The sequence below is a fragment of the Diadema setosum genome, chromosome 13, assembly GCF_964275005.1.
Source record: "Diadema setosum chromosome 13, eeDiaSeto1, whole genome shotgun sequence".
NCBI classification, from domain to species: Eukaryota; Metazoa; Echinodermata; class Echinoidea; order Diadematoida; family Diadematidae; genus Diadema; species Diadema setosum.
This window is the reverse complement of record NC_092697.1, coordinates 13,668,771-13,683,485: the sequence shown is the minus strand read 5'-3', so window position 1 is coordinate 13,683,485 and position 14,715 is coordinate 13,668,771. Positions and strand designations below refer to the sequence as shown.

The 14,715-nt window shown below is 38.5% G+C and overlaps 2 protein-coding genes across 2 annotated transcripts in view; one reads left to right on the top strand and one right to left on the bottom strand.

The window, feature by feature from the left end:
- Positions 1 to 2,990, bottom strand: part of LOC140237233 (phospholipid-transporting ATPase ABCA1-like) — a 103,044-nt gene extending 100,054 nt beyond the window's left edge. Inside the window, exon 1 of the mRNA XM_072317176.1 lies at positions 2,911 to 2,990. Within this exon, the coding sequence (XP_072173277.1) occupies positions 2,911 to 2,976 (66 nt within the window). The 5' untranslated portion in view covers positions 2,977 to 2,990. The remainder of the gene's footprint in view (positions 1 to 2,910) is intronic.
- Positions 2,991 to 10,632: 7,642 nt separating this feature from the next.
- LOC140236427 (uncharacterized) lies at positions 10,633 to 11,466 on the top strand. Its single transcript, XM_072316352.1, has one exon. The coding sequence runs from the start codon at positions 10,633 to 10,635 to the stop codon at positions 11,464 to 11,466; it is 834 nt and encodes a 277-aa protein (XP_072172453.1).
- The last annotated feature ends 3,249 nt before the right edge of the window (positions 11,467 to 14,715 follow it).

Here is a 14,715-nt window from a genome sequence, read left to right as displayed (position 1 = left end):
AATAGCGAAAGATACAGGCAGAGGGTTTGGAAGCCAGACTAAAATTGGCCGCACAATTGGCCGCGCGTTTGGCCCAGTTTGCGTTTACACCAAGAAAAGGCCGGGCTCGGCCGCGGCCGAGACCACCTCCAGAGCGAGGCCAAATGCGAGGCCAATTTTGGCCTCGCATTTGGCCTTTTGTGCGTTTACACTGAAGCGGGGCTGGGCATGGCCGCGGCCGAGCCGCGGCCGAGCCTCGCACTGTAAACGGGGTCCATATCAAAGAAATTGTACTCTATAAATGGCAGAAGCATATCATGTACTGGTACAGTATATTGGTGTGTGAGAACATTTACTGGAAATCATTCCACTTTACAAACACACACACACACACACACACACACACACACACAAACATACAAACAACACACAGCATCAAATTACACACATTTTGGCTGTTTCAGCCATATGGTAGAACAACTTATTCTAAACCACTTGTGAAGCTCCTGGTAAGCTTTTGTTCCAAATTATATAAAAAAGGAAAACACACATACACTGAAGTACCTGATACACAATGAAATACAGCCTCTCCCTTTTTATTGGATGTTGAATCTAATCAAGTATTAAATACATCACAAGTTTTTATACACTGTATGTAGGGGGTATGTAGTTCTTCTTCATCCTGTTCAGAAAACAATGAGTTCTACACTTGCCTTTGAAGACAAAACAATTTTAAGATATTGTAACTTTATGTACAATCAGAAAGTGAATAAAAGAAGCATGCATTCCTTGATTAGATTTATTCAGACATTAAATTTTTCAGAAAAAAAAAACTTGCATCAATGTCCATGGCTACACCAGTGACTTGTATTACAATGTACACTACAAATGCACCACAAATTTGATGCACTAGGCAACCATCAGGTGATGATATCATATAAAGAGTTAAAAAGTAATGTAGCCACATGTAAATGTCATTTAAAAACGTTAACTGACAACAAGAAACCCGGATTGTTGATGCTGTTTATTTTCCATGCTTCATTTCTTTCCTTTTCCTTTTCCACACTTTGTCTTTTTGTCAGAGGCTGGCAGGACCAGGGAAATTTGGACTGGGGAAAAGTTGGACAGTGGAAAGTTGCCAGAAAATGAAATAGAAACTACAATATCCAACCTTCTACTAAATACAATTTACTTGCTCTTTTAAACGGATGTAATCCCTACTACCGTGAGTGGAAAAACAGCTGCTTTGATCAAGCACGTGCCGGAGTGTAGTAACTATTGCAACAGACAATGAAAGCCCTGCACACATTGCTACTGAGAGTGCAAAGAATAGAACAATTTATAATACCGTACTTCATTAACCCAGATTTTGCTTTTTTATTTTTTCCTTTTTTTAATCTTTGGGTGCATGTATTTTTTTTTTTTTTTTTTTTTTTGGGGGGGGGGGGGCAAAGGGCATGAAGCCACTCATGCATGCAATTCTGTGAGGCATCCATTTTGCTTTTTAGTAATTACATAATTGTACCAGCGGTACTAGTTATTGTTTAAGATGACAAAGGATCAAATCTTTGGAAAAAAAAAAAAACAACAAAACAAAATTGTTCTGATGGAAGCCATTTTGGGAAAACTGTGTGTCAGATGACATGTCAAAGGTCAGTAGATGCTTTGCTTTGGTAATATGGGTTTTTTTTTTTCTTTTCTTTTTTTATATGGCGCTTCCTTCTGTAACCAGAATTTTACAAAGCCATATGAATGAACAAAAGAATTTACTAATAGGGCCAGCTTGTCAGATCATCAAGGTATATCGTTTGTAGCTGGCAGATTTCACCTCCAGAGAACAAAAGACCAGGAAGCCCTACATAGCTCATTAACAGACCCACCACCAGCACCCTCACAACAAATCGCAGGACAACACTTTGTTATAACGAGCGAGAAAAACTGCAAATCGTAATCAGGTTTCGTTGGTTGGGGCAGAAGGGTGCTGTGGGGAGACCTCACAGCCAACCATTCCCCCGGAGCCTGCTGTGCAGCTTGCGACCTTTGACTCACACTCACAGTGACAACTCCCATTCTCCAAGAAGCCCTGCTATTTGCAGTTTTTTCTTGTCTTTTTCTTCTTTTTTAAAGCACCCTGCCGATCGTGAATCACCACTTTCACAAGAATCTGCTCTGTTCCTTTCTCCTTAATCCCCTGGTCTTTTCCTCTCCGCACAAAGGCAAAATCACCCAATTTATGCACGAACAAGACGTGTACCGTACATGTGAAACCATCTGAACTCATGTTCTTTTGTGCAGCAACACACTTCTTGGCACTATTGTTGCATCAAATTGGGTTCATTCCAACTTGTGTACACTTTTCTAAGGCTAAAGCTTTCATTGAACAAGTGACCTGTTTCACATTATTTTTTGCAAACTAAAAAAATACAATCATTTTTAAAATAATCTTTTGTTCTTTTTTTCGGGGGGGGGGGGTGGGGGTGGTGGGGAAGATACAAGCACTTGATGAGGAACAACACACCCACCTCATAAAAAGAAATTATAGTCAAATCCAGCATTCTTCTTTTTTTGTGTGTAAATGACTGTATAGTTTCCAAATATTTCCCTGATCTACAATAGAATTCATAGTACCTCCTTTTATTTGGTACATGTGGGTTAAACTTAACTAGAAATCATACACATTCCATAATAAAGATTTCTATCTTTTTAGGGATAACTTAATCAAGAATTCTGGTTGGTAAAATTAAGTTTGAAAAGAGTCAATAACCTATTAAATGTGATGTCATTTACTTGTAAATATATGTACAAGTGTATATATCCCATCTGTACAGAGCAAAGTAACATCCACAATGTAAGAACACATGAACTCTTTCACAATCCACACTTCAAATTTTTACATACAATGTACAACTCTGTCACATGATCAGTTCGTACCTTTTGTCGTTTTCTCGACGTGAAATTCTTCCACACGAGGAGCTGCAGCTGTCGCCAGAACCCCATACTCCCCGCGTGCTCACTACACTCTCTTTGCAGAACGAATGGCGACTAACATTCACTGACAATGATTCCTTTAAAAAAAAAAGAAGTCACTTGCAAGAAGAATAATTCTCCACCATCAAGCATTTGTCCCAGTCAGGGATTAACGTTTGTTCTGTCACAAAATCCAGTAACAGGAAAGCTGGGAAGGTAATACTGATGACTGCACCTGCATCACACAGGAAAGAATAAAACAAAGGAAGAGTTTGCAGTCAAGATTCTGTTTAAAAGCAAGTACGTACTGCTAGAAAAACATGACGGCTTTAAAAGCAGTATACCAATAACATATGGAATATTGTAACTTTCACATAATGGCATCAGAACAAGTTGATCTACAGGTAATCATACTAGAAGCTTACATGACACACATAAATGAGGATGGGCTACATGTGGCCTTTGCATAATATGCAGAACCACATCGCTCACAGCATATGCCCCCACCAATTTACTTTTCAAATCTTACGTATTTTGAATCTTCATGGTACCTGTATAGATTCACATCCAATTTGTAAATATTTGTATTTCTCATGTACTCTTTTTTCATGAGCTGTTCATGCAAATAATAAGCTACCGCATTTCAAGCACAATACTTGGTACATTTGGCACATAAATGATATTTGATCTTCTTTTCGTCAGTACAACAGTAGTATGAGAAAAACACAATAACTGAAACTGGTCTGTATCTAATTCAAAGAAGATTTAAAGTTACAATTTGATGTAACTTCAATCGCATGGATTAACTGGTGAATATTAATGAACCGTAAACAACAGACAATATGGTCAATTATACGCACACCTAGATAACAAGTTTATGTCATTTGAAGAATGTTCATCAGATTGTTACAAGTCAGAAAGCAATGAGAAACACAACAGTTCACTACACAGTATAGGGGATAAACACTGACATTATTTGATGTTGCACGCATGTATACCAATTAGGTTCAAGTTCTCTTCAAACATTTCTTTCAAAATTTCCTTTGAAAAAAAATAGTCTACCAAACAGCTTTGAGAAGACAGGCCTATATACAGGCACTAGTCTGTTTTGGGGGTCTGTTTTTTTGCACATTTGAGCAGACTAAAAAAAAAGGTTGTCCAATGTTAAAACAACACTGTACTCGACAGCCAGGTAAAATGAGACTGCATGCTACTGATTGGGATTGCCCAAGATTAATTAGACAATTCTGTATTCAAAATATGGCACAAATTGTCAACATTACAAAACTGTTTTTGTTTTTGTTTTGTTTTGTTTGTAATGGCCAGGCTGCTGCAGATCCTGGGGTAGGATCATCTACTTGATCATACTAATAGCATTGTTTTAAAGTCAACGCAAATGTTTTTGCAAGAGATTTGAATTTAAGCATTTTTACTTAGTAATTACACATGCTACACACTTTCGCTAATATGTGACTTGCACAACGAGTAAAATCCGTTTGTTGTGGACAATCACAATAGAGGTGAAATTAGACCCATCTCCCTGGCTGCGCAAAACCCACATTTACCAGTACAAAACCCACGGCCACGAACTACTACTAGATCTAGTACCTGGCACAGCTGTTGACTGTCTGTAAGCCTACGGCCTACTGAATGGGAACAAAGCCAAGCCAGCGGGTTCGGTCCGGCGCTCATGCGTATCGTGACATCGCACATAATAAAGCCAAGCAAAGGTCCCAAAAAGGGCACATCATGTAACAAAAACTACCAAGTTAATCATATCAAACAAGCAGCGAGAGAAATTGGCCTGTCTCACCTGTTTCAAGCTGCTCTTTCCCCCGTGTTGAAGGCAGCACTTATATTGGCATGTAAGCTTAACCTTACAGAAGAGTCATTTTAGCATGTAACACCGTCCCTGTCCCGCGGCCTCCCGCCGGCTAGCTGTTTGGTAATTCACTGTAGATTCGTTGTTCGGAAACCCATGTACAAACGCCAGCATGCAGCGCAGCGAAGCAGTGCAGCTACATGTAGCTCTTCGGTTCCTTTGGAGCGGAGCGGATGTAAGCTGGCTTCCACGAATCTGGAACTGCTCACCGACCGGCTGACTGATGTAAACAATATAGTGAAAGTGACGATAGATGGCGCAATACCCTAACGTACGCGTACGGTACTGTGGGTACCACTTGTAAGTTACCAATTTGGGGGGGGGGGGGGGGGGGGGGACATACATGTACAAGGAATCATGGACGTGGCTCTTTTGTGTCATCATTACACCCAACACGATCCGAGATGGAAGTGTATGGTGTATATGAGTATCTGAATATAAAAACGACCCAAGTCCATGGGAGGTAGTTTCGAGTAAACTTTAAAAAAAACTTCATATCTTTTTTATTTGTAAAATGATGATGGGAAGGCAACATTGTAAATAGAAATTGATACATAATATATTATCGTAATTGTTATTTACATTAAATGTGGAGAGGTCATTTTGAGTGATGGACTTGGGTAGTTTTTTAATCATATGGACTTGGGTCGTTCTTTGAATCATATACAGGATTGTCGGCTATATTAATGGTGTGGTATAAAGCAATAGATAAGAGAGTTTTGATATTTTTTTCAGCTTTTAGTCCGAATGGTCTACAAAGATATAATTGTCTATCATAGCACAATGTCCCTCATTACTATACTAATTCATCATGTGTGTGTATCTGTGTGTGTGCATGTGTGTATTGTGTTTAATGAGTGGAAATGTCTTCCATCTGTCTCTTATAAGCTATAATATGTGGACGACATGCGCTAGAGGTACCCAACTGAAACTTTGCACATGTATGAATAAGTTGATAAAGCTGTCCCCATCAACGGTTGGTTGCACATACCTAAGGTCAGGGGTCAAAGGTCATTGGTCAAGTTTGAATTGATGCCACATTTTTTCCCGCGTCTCTGCGGTGCATGAGGAAAATATCTTCATACCAGTTTGTATTCTATACACACGTAGTACCAAATATTAATTCTCTGAATCTTTTCGGCCATTTGTTCAAAGGTAAGGTAAAATGTTGTTATTTCACGAGTTTCTCCATCTTCTAAAATGGTTTGATTGCTACATTTCTAGTTACTCCTAAATTCAGACCATACATAGGCCTATTATTAACATGCGCACTGAAACATGAAATTCTCCACATGATTCCCCAATAATTTTGTATAATTCAAATGGCAGGAACTGGTTCTTTTGCAATGGATTGTAACATTTAATCACAAAATAATACTTCAAAGAAAAAAATATAGATATTTTACAGACATTCAATCTCTCCCCTCTCTATCGCAGTCTTTCTTTGCAATTGTGGTTTTATTGTATTTTGCCGTTATACCACCATTGAACTAAAATGTTTGTAGGCCTATCCATTCCGAAATTGATTGTTTACTTACAAATACATGCCCTTTACTTACGATATTTCTAATTTCTCTTTACAAGTTGACTGTCAATTTACCTAATGTTTGAAATATCATCTTTCATAACAGTTCATGAGTGTCTACAATCGAATTCTTTCTGACATGCACAGTGTACAATATATTGTATGTGTGTGTGTATGTGCTTTCGTTCGATATCATATGAAAACAATGAGGCAAACGGGAGTTGGATCTATTCAGCACTTAAAATAAAACGTCACAAAAGCATCATAATGGAGCATTTTAGTCCAATATGCAGAACACTGTGCATTATTTCTAATGATATATATATTATGGCATGTAACATCGAATAAAATAAACGGTTAATTCCATGCCTGATAACCTGTCAGCCTATCGCCACAAAATTTGTTTGTTTGTTTGTTTGTTTTTTTTTTTTTTTTAACGTAGGCCCTAATTTCCACGCAGGCTACTCTTTGGCCTATGATATGTTTTGTACTTTAATGCTTTTGATTATGGTGAGTAAGACGTGTATAGGTTCGTAGCTCTTATTTGTGATGAGTACGGTCTCCATTTAAAACTTTTTTTTTCCTTTGGCTGATGGCTTTTTATCAATCCTTGATAGGACAAAGGAAACAATCGTCCTGTATCAATCACTTTTTACTTGCTTGTTTTGTATTTCACTCTTTCTTATTTCCTTTCCTTCGTGCCACGCCTCAAAGCAGGATATTTAAAGGATACATATCATTCAAATTTGATAGGTTAGGTTTTAACGATGCACAAGAATTGCATTTTTTTAATTATCATTCCGAACAAAGATAGATGCACAAAAATATGACTTGACCAAATCTTAATTGCAGGGCTTTTAAACGGGGTCATTCATAACGCGGCTCACACGGTCGAAGTGGAAGCTCCAATAATTTGTTTTTCAAAGGTCATATACATCTTTTATGACCTGTCAAATTTCACGAGAATTCCTTCTTAGAATGACGGAGGATACTAGTGTATCTCTTACATGTCTCGCGAAGAAAAGAAAAGAAAGAAAAGGAAGAGATTGGTTGACAAGGAGAATGGAAGACGTACGCCTTTTCGAAATTTTCATTATATCATTTTTTCTTTTCCAATACATGCGCAATATCTCTATCTTTCTCAATTCTTTCTATAATTTTATTTTGTCATGTATGGTAAAGGTGTCGCAACTTGGTATCGAGTAAAATATCATTTTTACGTCTGTTGTCATTTGATTTGCACTTTAATCCTTCATTGTGACCACACTTTTTTGATAATGCACTATCTTTAATCCAAATTACGCACACTGCAACGGCAAGCCTGTCATCAGTAGTATTTCTATTTGCAGGGCCTAACGTTATGGCTGTCGTGATCCTTTAGATATTGTAAATTGGATCTACAAGAACCATAGAAGCATATAAAGCTTACAGATGTTAGTAACAAACATTATCTATAACATCTTTATTATCATTCTCACTATTTCTTTAGTGGTATAAATAAATTCACAAAAATATTGCGCATTTTGTACATCCACCAACGTCATAACCAACTCAACTTTCACTTTTTTTTTAAGTGACGCAGCAGGTGATCAAAATATTGTAAGACGATTTCAGTCAAAACAAAATAAAACACACATACACATCCTTCCTTCCTGAAAATGGGTTTCAGTTTTCAGACGTATTTCCACAAACATTTAGTTAGTGTGAATGACAAACAAAATATTGTAAATCAATAGAATTGTATTGCATTTTATTAGACTTCTTCATATTTCTTCAATAATCACTATCCTCTTGAATCTGAACCTCTTGACCTGAATAAACAAAGAAAAATAAGTTAATGACTTTCTTTCTCTTTCTATTTCTCTCCCCTCCCTCTCTCTATCACTTTATTTTTATATGTTTATCTATCTATGACTCTATCTCTATCTATATATCTCGATATCTCTATGTATCTCTCTATGTATTTAAAGTTATAAAATTATTATTATTATATCTCTTAATAAACTCTCTCCCTTTTATATGGTTATTCCCTCCTCTCTCTATAATCTCTCTCTCTCTATGTGTCATAATTCCTCTTTTATATCTCGCTATCCCTTTGTCTGTCTCTCCATCTCTCTATCCCTCTTCCTATCTCCCTCTGTTATATTCATATCTTTTATAATCTCTGCATCTATATATCTCGCTATCCCCTATCTGCCTATCTCTGTCCCTCTATATTTATGTAGGCCTGTATCTTTCTATCACTCTATCTATGGTCTATCCATCCATCCATCCCTCTCCGTCCCCCCCCCCCCCCCCCCCCTCCCCTCTCTTCATGAACTCGAGTCTCCGTTCGTGACAAGCGTTTAAGAGTTTGGACAAATATCATCAAGCTATGGCGACTTCTGCCCCTCTTCGCGCCATGGCAACCGAAACGTCAGGACAAGTCGCGTTCAACGCCAATGTTTGGATCCTGTCAAAATGCTCTACTGTGTGGCGCCTTTTGCGCATAAGCACCCGACATGAACAGGGTCTGTTTACTCTGCGGCTCGTCGAGTGCCAGTTGGCTCATCTGCCCTTCTTGCGGCAACTATTTTGATTGTAATGAGATCGATCAGAACTCAGCGAGTATGTCATGCAGCAAGCGAACGATCACTGAATGATTAGGCCTACTTGTAATCAAGGATGAATGATGGAATCGAAATGAAATACTCTATTGTTTGATTTGAAAAAAAATGATGAAATGATTCTGATTTCCACCTCTCCGTGGCAATCATCTCTATGATGTTTTTTTTTCTCCAGAATATTAATTGCCTATTCCGAAAGGTGGATGGAAATAGTTTGCTATATAGGATACAGATAATTCTGATGTGCGAAGAATGCTGCTAAGAAGATCAACCAAGTCCAGTCCTTGTATCTTTGAATGTAGAAAATTGAAGTCTTACCGAGTCGTGATTATGAGGAAATGAACGAATGGATGATGATGATGACGGTGGTGATTATTGTTATTATTACTACTAGTAGTAGTATATCACTATACTACTCCTGGCTTGCATGGAAAAAAAATAATGCACACATGCACAATGCTCCAATAGCGGCAATAACAAAGTCTGTTTTCGTTAAATAACACCCAAATTTCTCTCATGCTTTCAATCCTAAAAAAAAAAAACCAACAACAAAAAAAAAAAAAACAAACACCACCATCTAATAACAAAGCAAATGAACAAAACAGAGATTTCATTCACATGGTCCATAAAAGCATAAGATCAAAATTCGTCATAAACTTCATCTGTGTGTTGTATATTTGCATGTGTGTGTGTTTGTGCGTGTGTGTGAGGATTGTGTGTAGATATGTAGGTGAAGTGTGTGTAAATGTGTGTTGACGAAAACCAATGACCGCTTGATAGATCAAGTCACTGTTTCTGTGAAAAGAAGAAAGAAAAAAAAAGACTGCTGCTTAAAAAAGGAGACAAAACCTTGAAAAGTGTAGTACAGAATGAGTGTTTGCATTGCTATTAAAGAGACACCTATGTCAACTATGCGGGATTATAGGCCTGTGTGTTCGTTTTAGCGTTACCTTCTTGCCCCATCCAAACTCAAAGCCACTCTGACTTATAACAGGCTGGACGGCGGCTGAGAGACGTAGAGCGGTATGTATTAACGTCATGGAATCGAGCGGAGAAAAAACAATCGCGAGGTTCTGCATGGACTTTGTTTTCAACGAAATTTGAGCGCACATTAACGCAGCCGGATCTGGAATTGGACATAGGATTGAGAATTCTACTGATGTTGACGAACATTAGCCTGTTATAGTGCATGTTGTAACCTACTATGTGGGAAACAGCACAGATGTGGCGGGGATGAGGCGATCGCTTGACGCAAGCGATACTCTGGAGCAAGGCTGCTGCAGCGCGCATGAATCGCTTCGAGCTAATTTGAGACTTGCGGAACGAGGAAGAACGTGCCTCGAAATGTTATTTTCCCTCCTCCACTCAGCTTTCTTCATGTACACAGTTACTTTCATCTAACCTGACTAAGCTCGAGGGGGTCATTGTCTTCCTCAGACGACGAAACGCTTTGCTCTAATGCTTCACTTGGAGAAAACGGAGAGCACACAAACCCGGAGAAGTCGACCTCCGTGTTTTCGTCAGTGTTACTTTCTTAATTGCTCACTAGAGGAGAATGTGTGATGGAAAGCTGATTTGATTTTGAAATCATCGCTGAGGAATAAGTGAAACGTATATATTTAAATATACACTTTCTCGTTTTATATTTATCTTCGTGAATAGATAAATGGACAATGAATTCTAAGCCGAGGAAAAACAAAGGCTCAACATCGCCTTCGAAGAATTCGCCCAGAGGTGGAGCAATGCCGAAAAGCTCCAGATCTTCGACCCCGTCAGTGCCTCCTGGTGGGAAAGGAAATTCGTCATCGATGACTTCGCTCAAGGGAGGTGCACCACAGCGGAAGATATCGCAGAGTAGCACACAGGCCCCGTCGATCATGAACAAATCATCTCAGTCCGTCAGCTCGGCCACATCGAGGAAGATGTCCCAGGCCAGCGGTGTCGGCAGCAAACGAGGAGACCGAGATGACCAGGAAGGGACCGTCGCCAGCCTCAAGCAGAGCTTCAGAAGTCTGATGATCACCAAGCGGATGGCGCGATCACTCCGACAACGAACGTCGCAACGGCTGGCCGATCGACGGGGCGTCAGCTTCATCTCCTACACGGATCGACCTCGACGGAGGTCGCCGACCGCCCAGCACCAGCCGCGCGTCGAGAACAGCTACCAGCTCGAGCCCCGCGAACGATTCTCCATTTACACCAACAGCATCCACGACATCATTAGGAGCCTGGTCGATTCCCGGCTCGAAAGCATGAAGTACGACGCAATCCGGTGCTCGAAGGAAGCAGAGGAGCTGTCGGACCTCATCAAGGACCGCGTGAAGACGCTCGGCATCAGGCGCTACAAGCTGATCACGCTGGTGCACATCGGCAAGCTGTTCGGACAGGGCATGCAGATCGGTAGCAGGAACTCCTGGGACCCCCAGCGGGATTCATTCGTCAGTTACCGATTCCAGAATAGCTCCTTATTTTGCGTGGTCACTGTGTACGGGGTCTACTATGAATAAACCAATTAATATGCGTGTATATGATGTCTACTAAATAATCATTATTCCATTTGACCCATAAACATGATTATACCCAAGTCACCTGTCTGGTGAATGCTGGTATTGCTCTTGGAATATTGCTGTCAGGTCTTTTGACAAATTTCAGTACCGGTAAATATCATGTTGTCAAGACAATTTGAATGAAAGTTTATTTAGGTTTCTTTCATAAGAAGTGGACACCGGTTTAAGCGAAAAAGCACGTCGTGGTAATTCACGACAAAATCGTTTCTGTCCTAGATCGAGAAAGCAACATAAACTAATCAACGTACAGGCCTACATCCAATAAGCTGCAGTCTGCCGTTATAACCAATATGACTGCAAAAGAACATACTGCAAACAGTGAACTACTATTGATTAAATACGAATATTTATATTACTCTCACATGAGATACGCATGAAAGCCGCAGCACTATGGTATCATTTCCGTTTGCGATATTCATTTATTTCAGAGCAGTCAATAACAGTGTTTCTTACCGTGTGATATTATTCATAATGGTTACTGTTGACATGATGTGTTCAAACGATGTTTGAGAAAAGCGCGAAATCCGAGTTACATACAAACCACAGATGTGTAAAGTTTTTGACATATGCCCTATAATACATCACCGGTAATGATATATGTTGATAGTTTTAAAACCATTGCCAAATTTGTCAGTGATAAAAACTTGAAAGTACCGCTCAGCATGAAAGATATCCATGCTGTGCTAAGAGGAAGAATCCATCATAAGACCCGTCATCTCAACAGCGATATTGGAATAACTTCCAATTACTTTTAGTTTAATTTCCCACTGAAATGTACGGCATATAGGCGCCATCCGTTTGCCAAGTAACACAAGATTGTTTCTAAAATGATAATTGTTTTTAAAGGATTGGTTGAAAATTTACATGTATATAGAAGATAATAACATATTTCTCTCATATAATAACATACGAAAATGGTATACTTGGGAGAGAGTTGTCGGTGTATACTCATCCGTTATGACGAAGCACGAACGAAATCGTACGGTGATAAAAATTGGTATCTGCATGGGTCCGAAAAGATCTTGTAATAGATGAATGATTTCGAGGCTCAATTCTTACGAATACGTCGCTTTCATGAAGTATAATATACCGATATTCTACTTTCCAATGAGCCAGTTCACAATTAGCTCATGTGCAAATTGGTACAAATTACTTTTCCCCCCTTTTCTCAGTTGTTATAAATAAATATACTTAACTCGTTTTCAAAGCGGCGCAATGCATAAGCATGCCCGACTTAACAATTCATGCAACATTCAAACAGAGAGTGAAACGGATACCAGAATTGTCCGTCAATTAACACTTCGGCAGGCGTCCATTAATTGTTTTATATTGAATGCATTAGCAACCTTTTTGTATTAATATTGTCACATACTACAGTACTAGAGTTTGCTGTCAGGTGGATGTGTTAGCAAACACCATATAAGGATTACATCAATAATCATTACATCACATATGCTTATATATCTCAGTAAGAAAACCTGCCTGATTGCTCAAATGAACTTTTTTTGTGTGTGCTCATGCGCAAAGTGAAACTATGCACTGGCTCAAATAATAATTTTCGTCCATTTCCATTCTGATTTCAGTTTTAGCTAATCTTTAATGATAATAAAACATCAGGCCCTAATGCAATTCGAAGTGGCCTGTCTAAGGACAAAATGGTAATTTCTGCGGCAAAATTTTCCAAGACTTCATATGACACACGATAGAAATCGAAATTTGTAATCGCGTAATACTGTATGCATTAATATTGAATTTTCATACTACTGTCTGTGCAAATGTTACTAGTAACCGAGTTATTATCAACACTGTATTTTAGCCATTTTTTATCTTCCAGAATGGAATAGGCCATAGATACCTTGTCCATATTGTGTGTATCTTCTGCATTAGAATATGCTGACAAGGTATCATGCTATTATTTCTGCATGTTGCTGTCCACTGTCTGACCAACTCTATTGTTGTGTTTCGTTGTCATGTATCTCTCGTCATGTGCAGGTAGCCTCTACATCCGGCCCTATAAGATAATCAATTTCGTCATACAAAGTTCTAATCAAATCGCAAACACCACCACAAAGGGGGGGGGGGGGGGGGGGGGGTCAAGAGAGCGATTATACTTTTACCATGGTTACAGGTGGCCTTTGTTAGGAAATGTGGAACGCTCTTTACAGAATCGTGTGCGCTTAGCGCATGTATAAGGTGTACTGTATGTTGGCGGACATTCTGATAAAAATATGTTACTAAAAAATCAAAAGGAAACGACTTAAGAACGATAAGAACGATTTTGTTGTTGTTGTTGAATTGATCTTGTTTTGTATGAGCATGTGTGTTATTTTGATTTTGTAATTTTACATTTGTATATTTATGTATAACTGTGTATGTATGTTTCTCATTTTTGTAAAATCATTTGTAATTCAGCTCCTGGCTGCGATCAATGATTTGTTGAATAAAGATACCATTAATAATGATAATAATAATAATAATAATAATAATAATGATAATAATAATAATAATAATAATAATAATAATAATAATAATAATAATAATAATAAAAATAAGCCACTGACATGTAAAATGAACGAAAAGAATACTATCTATAGATCCATGTTTCGTTCCGCATCTTATAGCGCAAATTCTTGTCACTGAGTTTTAACACGTGCCAAGCGTGAATAAAATGTGTTCATCAAAGTAATGTTCTTGCGTTTATCTGTGATTTCCTTGTAACACACTGTGCTAATCACTACAGTAACCAACGTCGAAACACAGAATTTGTACTACAGGGTATAATAGTTATTTCCGGTCATTAGAAATGACATTCGCGATAGAAGGGTCGGTCCTATTGTCACGCCATGTGCAATAATTACCTACAAGCCAGCAACCACTGACACTCACTCATGGTCCACGTTTTACGAGAACGCTTGCAATTATTAAAAAAAAATCGAAACCGTTAAAAGGATTGTATAGTTTTGGTTGAGCCCTAAGCTCAGGTTTCTAACATTATAGGCTGAGACAATGAGAAACCTCTCATGAAATATGAAAGAGCATATGATTCTAAGAGGAAATCAACATTTATTTGATGAAAATTGGTTTTGAAATGGCTGAGATTCCCCAAATAGAGCAATCCTAATAAAAGGCGGGACCCACCTTTTATTACAATAATTGCTTTGTTTTACTTTGTCTTTAAGACATCTCAGC

Excerpts from the sequence above, each read along its gene's own strand:
- LOC140236427 (XM_072316352.1), top strand. The coding sequence starts at position 10,633 with ATGAATTCTAAGCCGAGGAAAAACAAAGGCTCAACATCGCCTTCGAAG.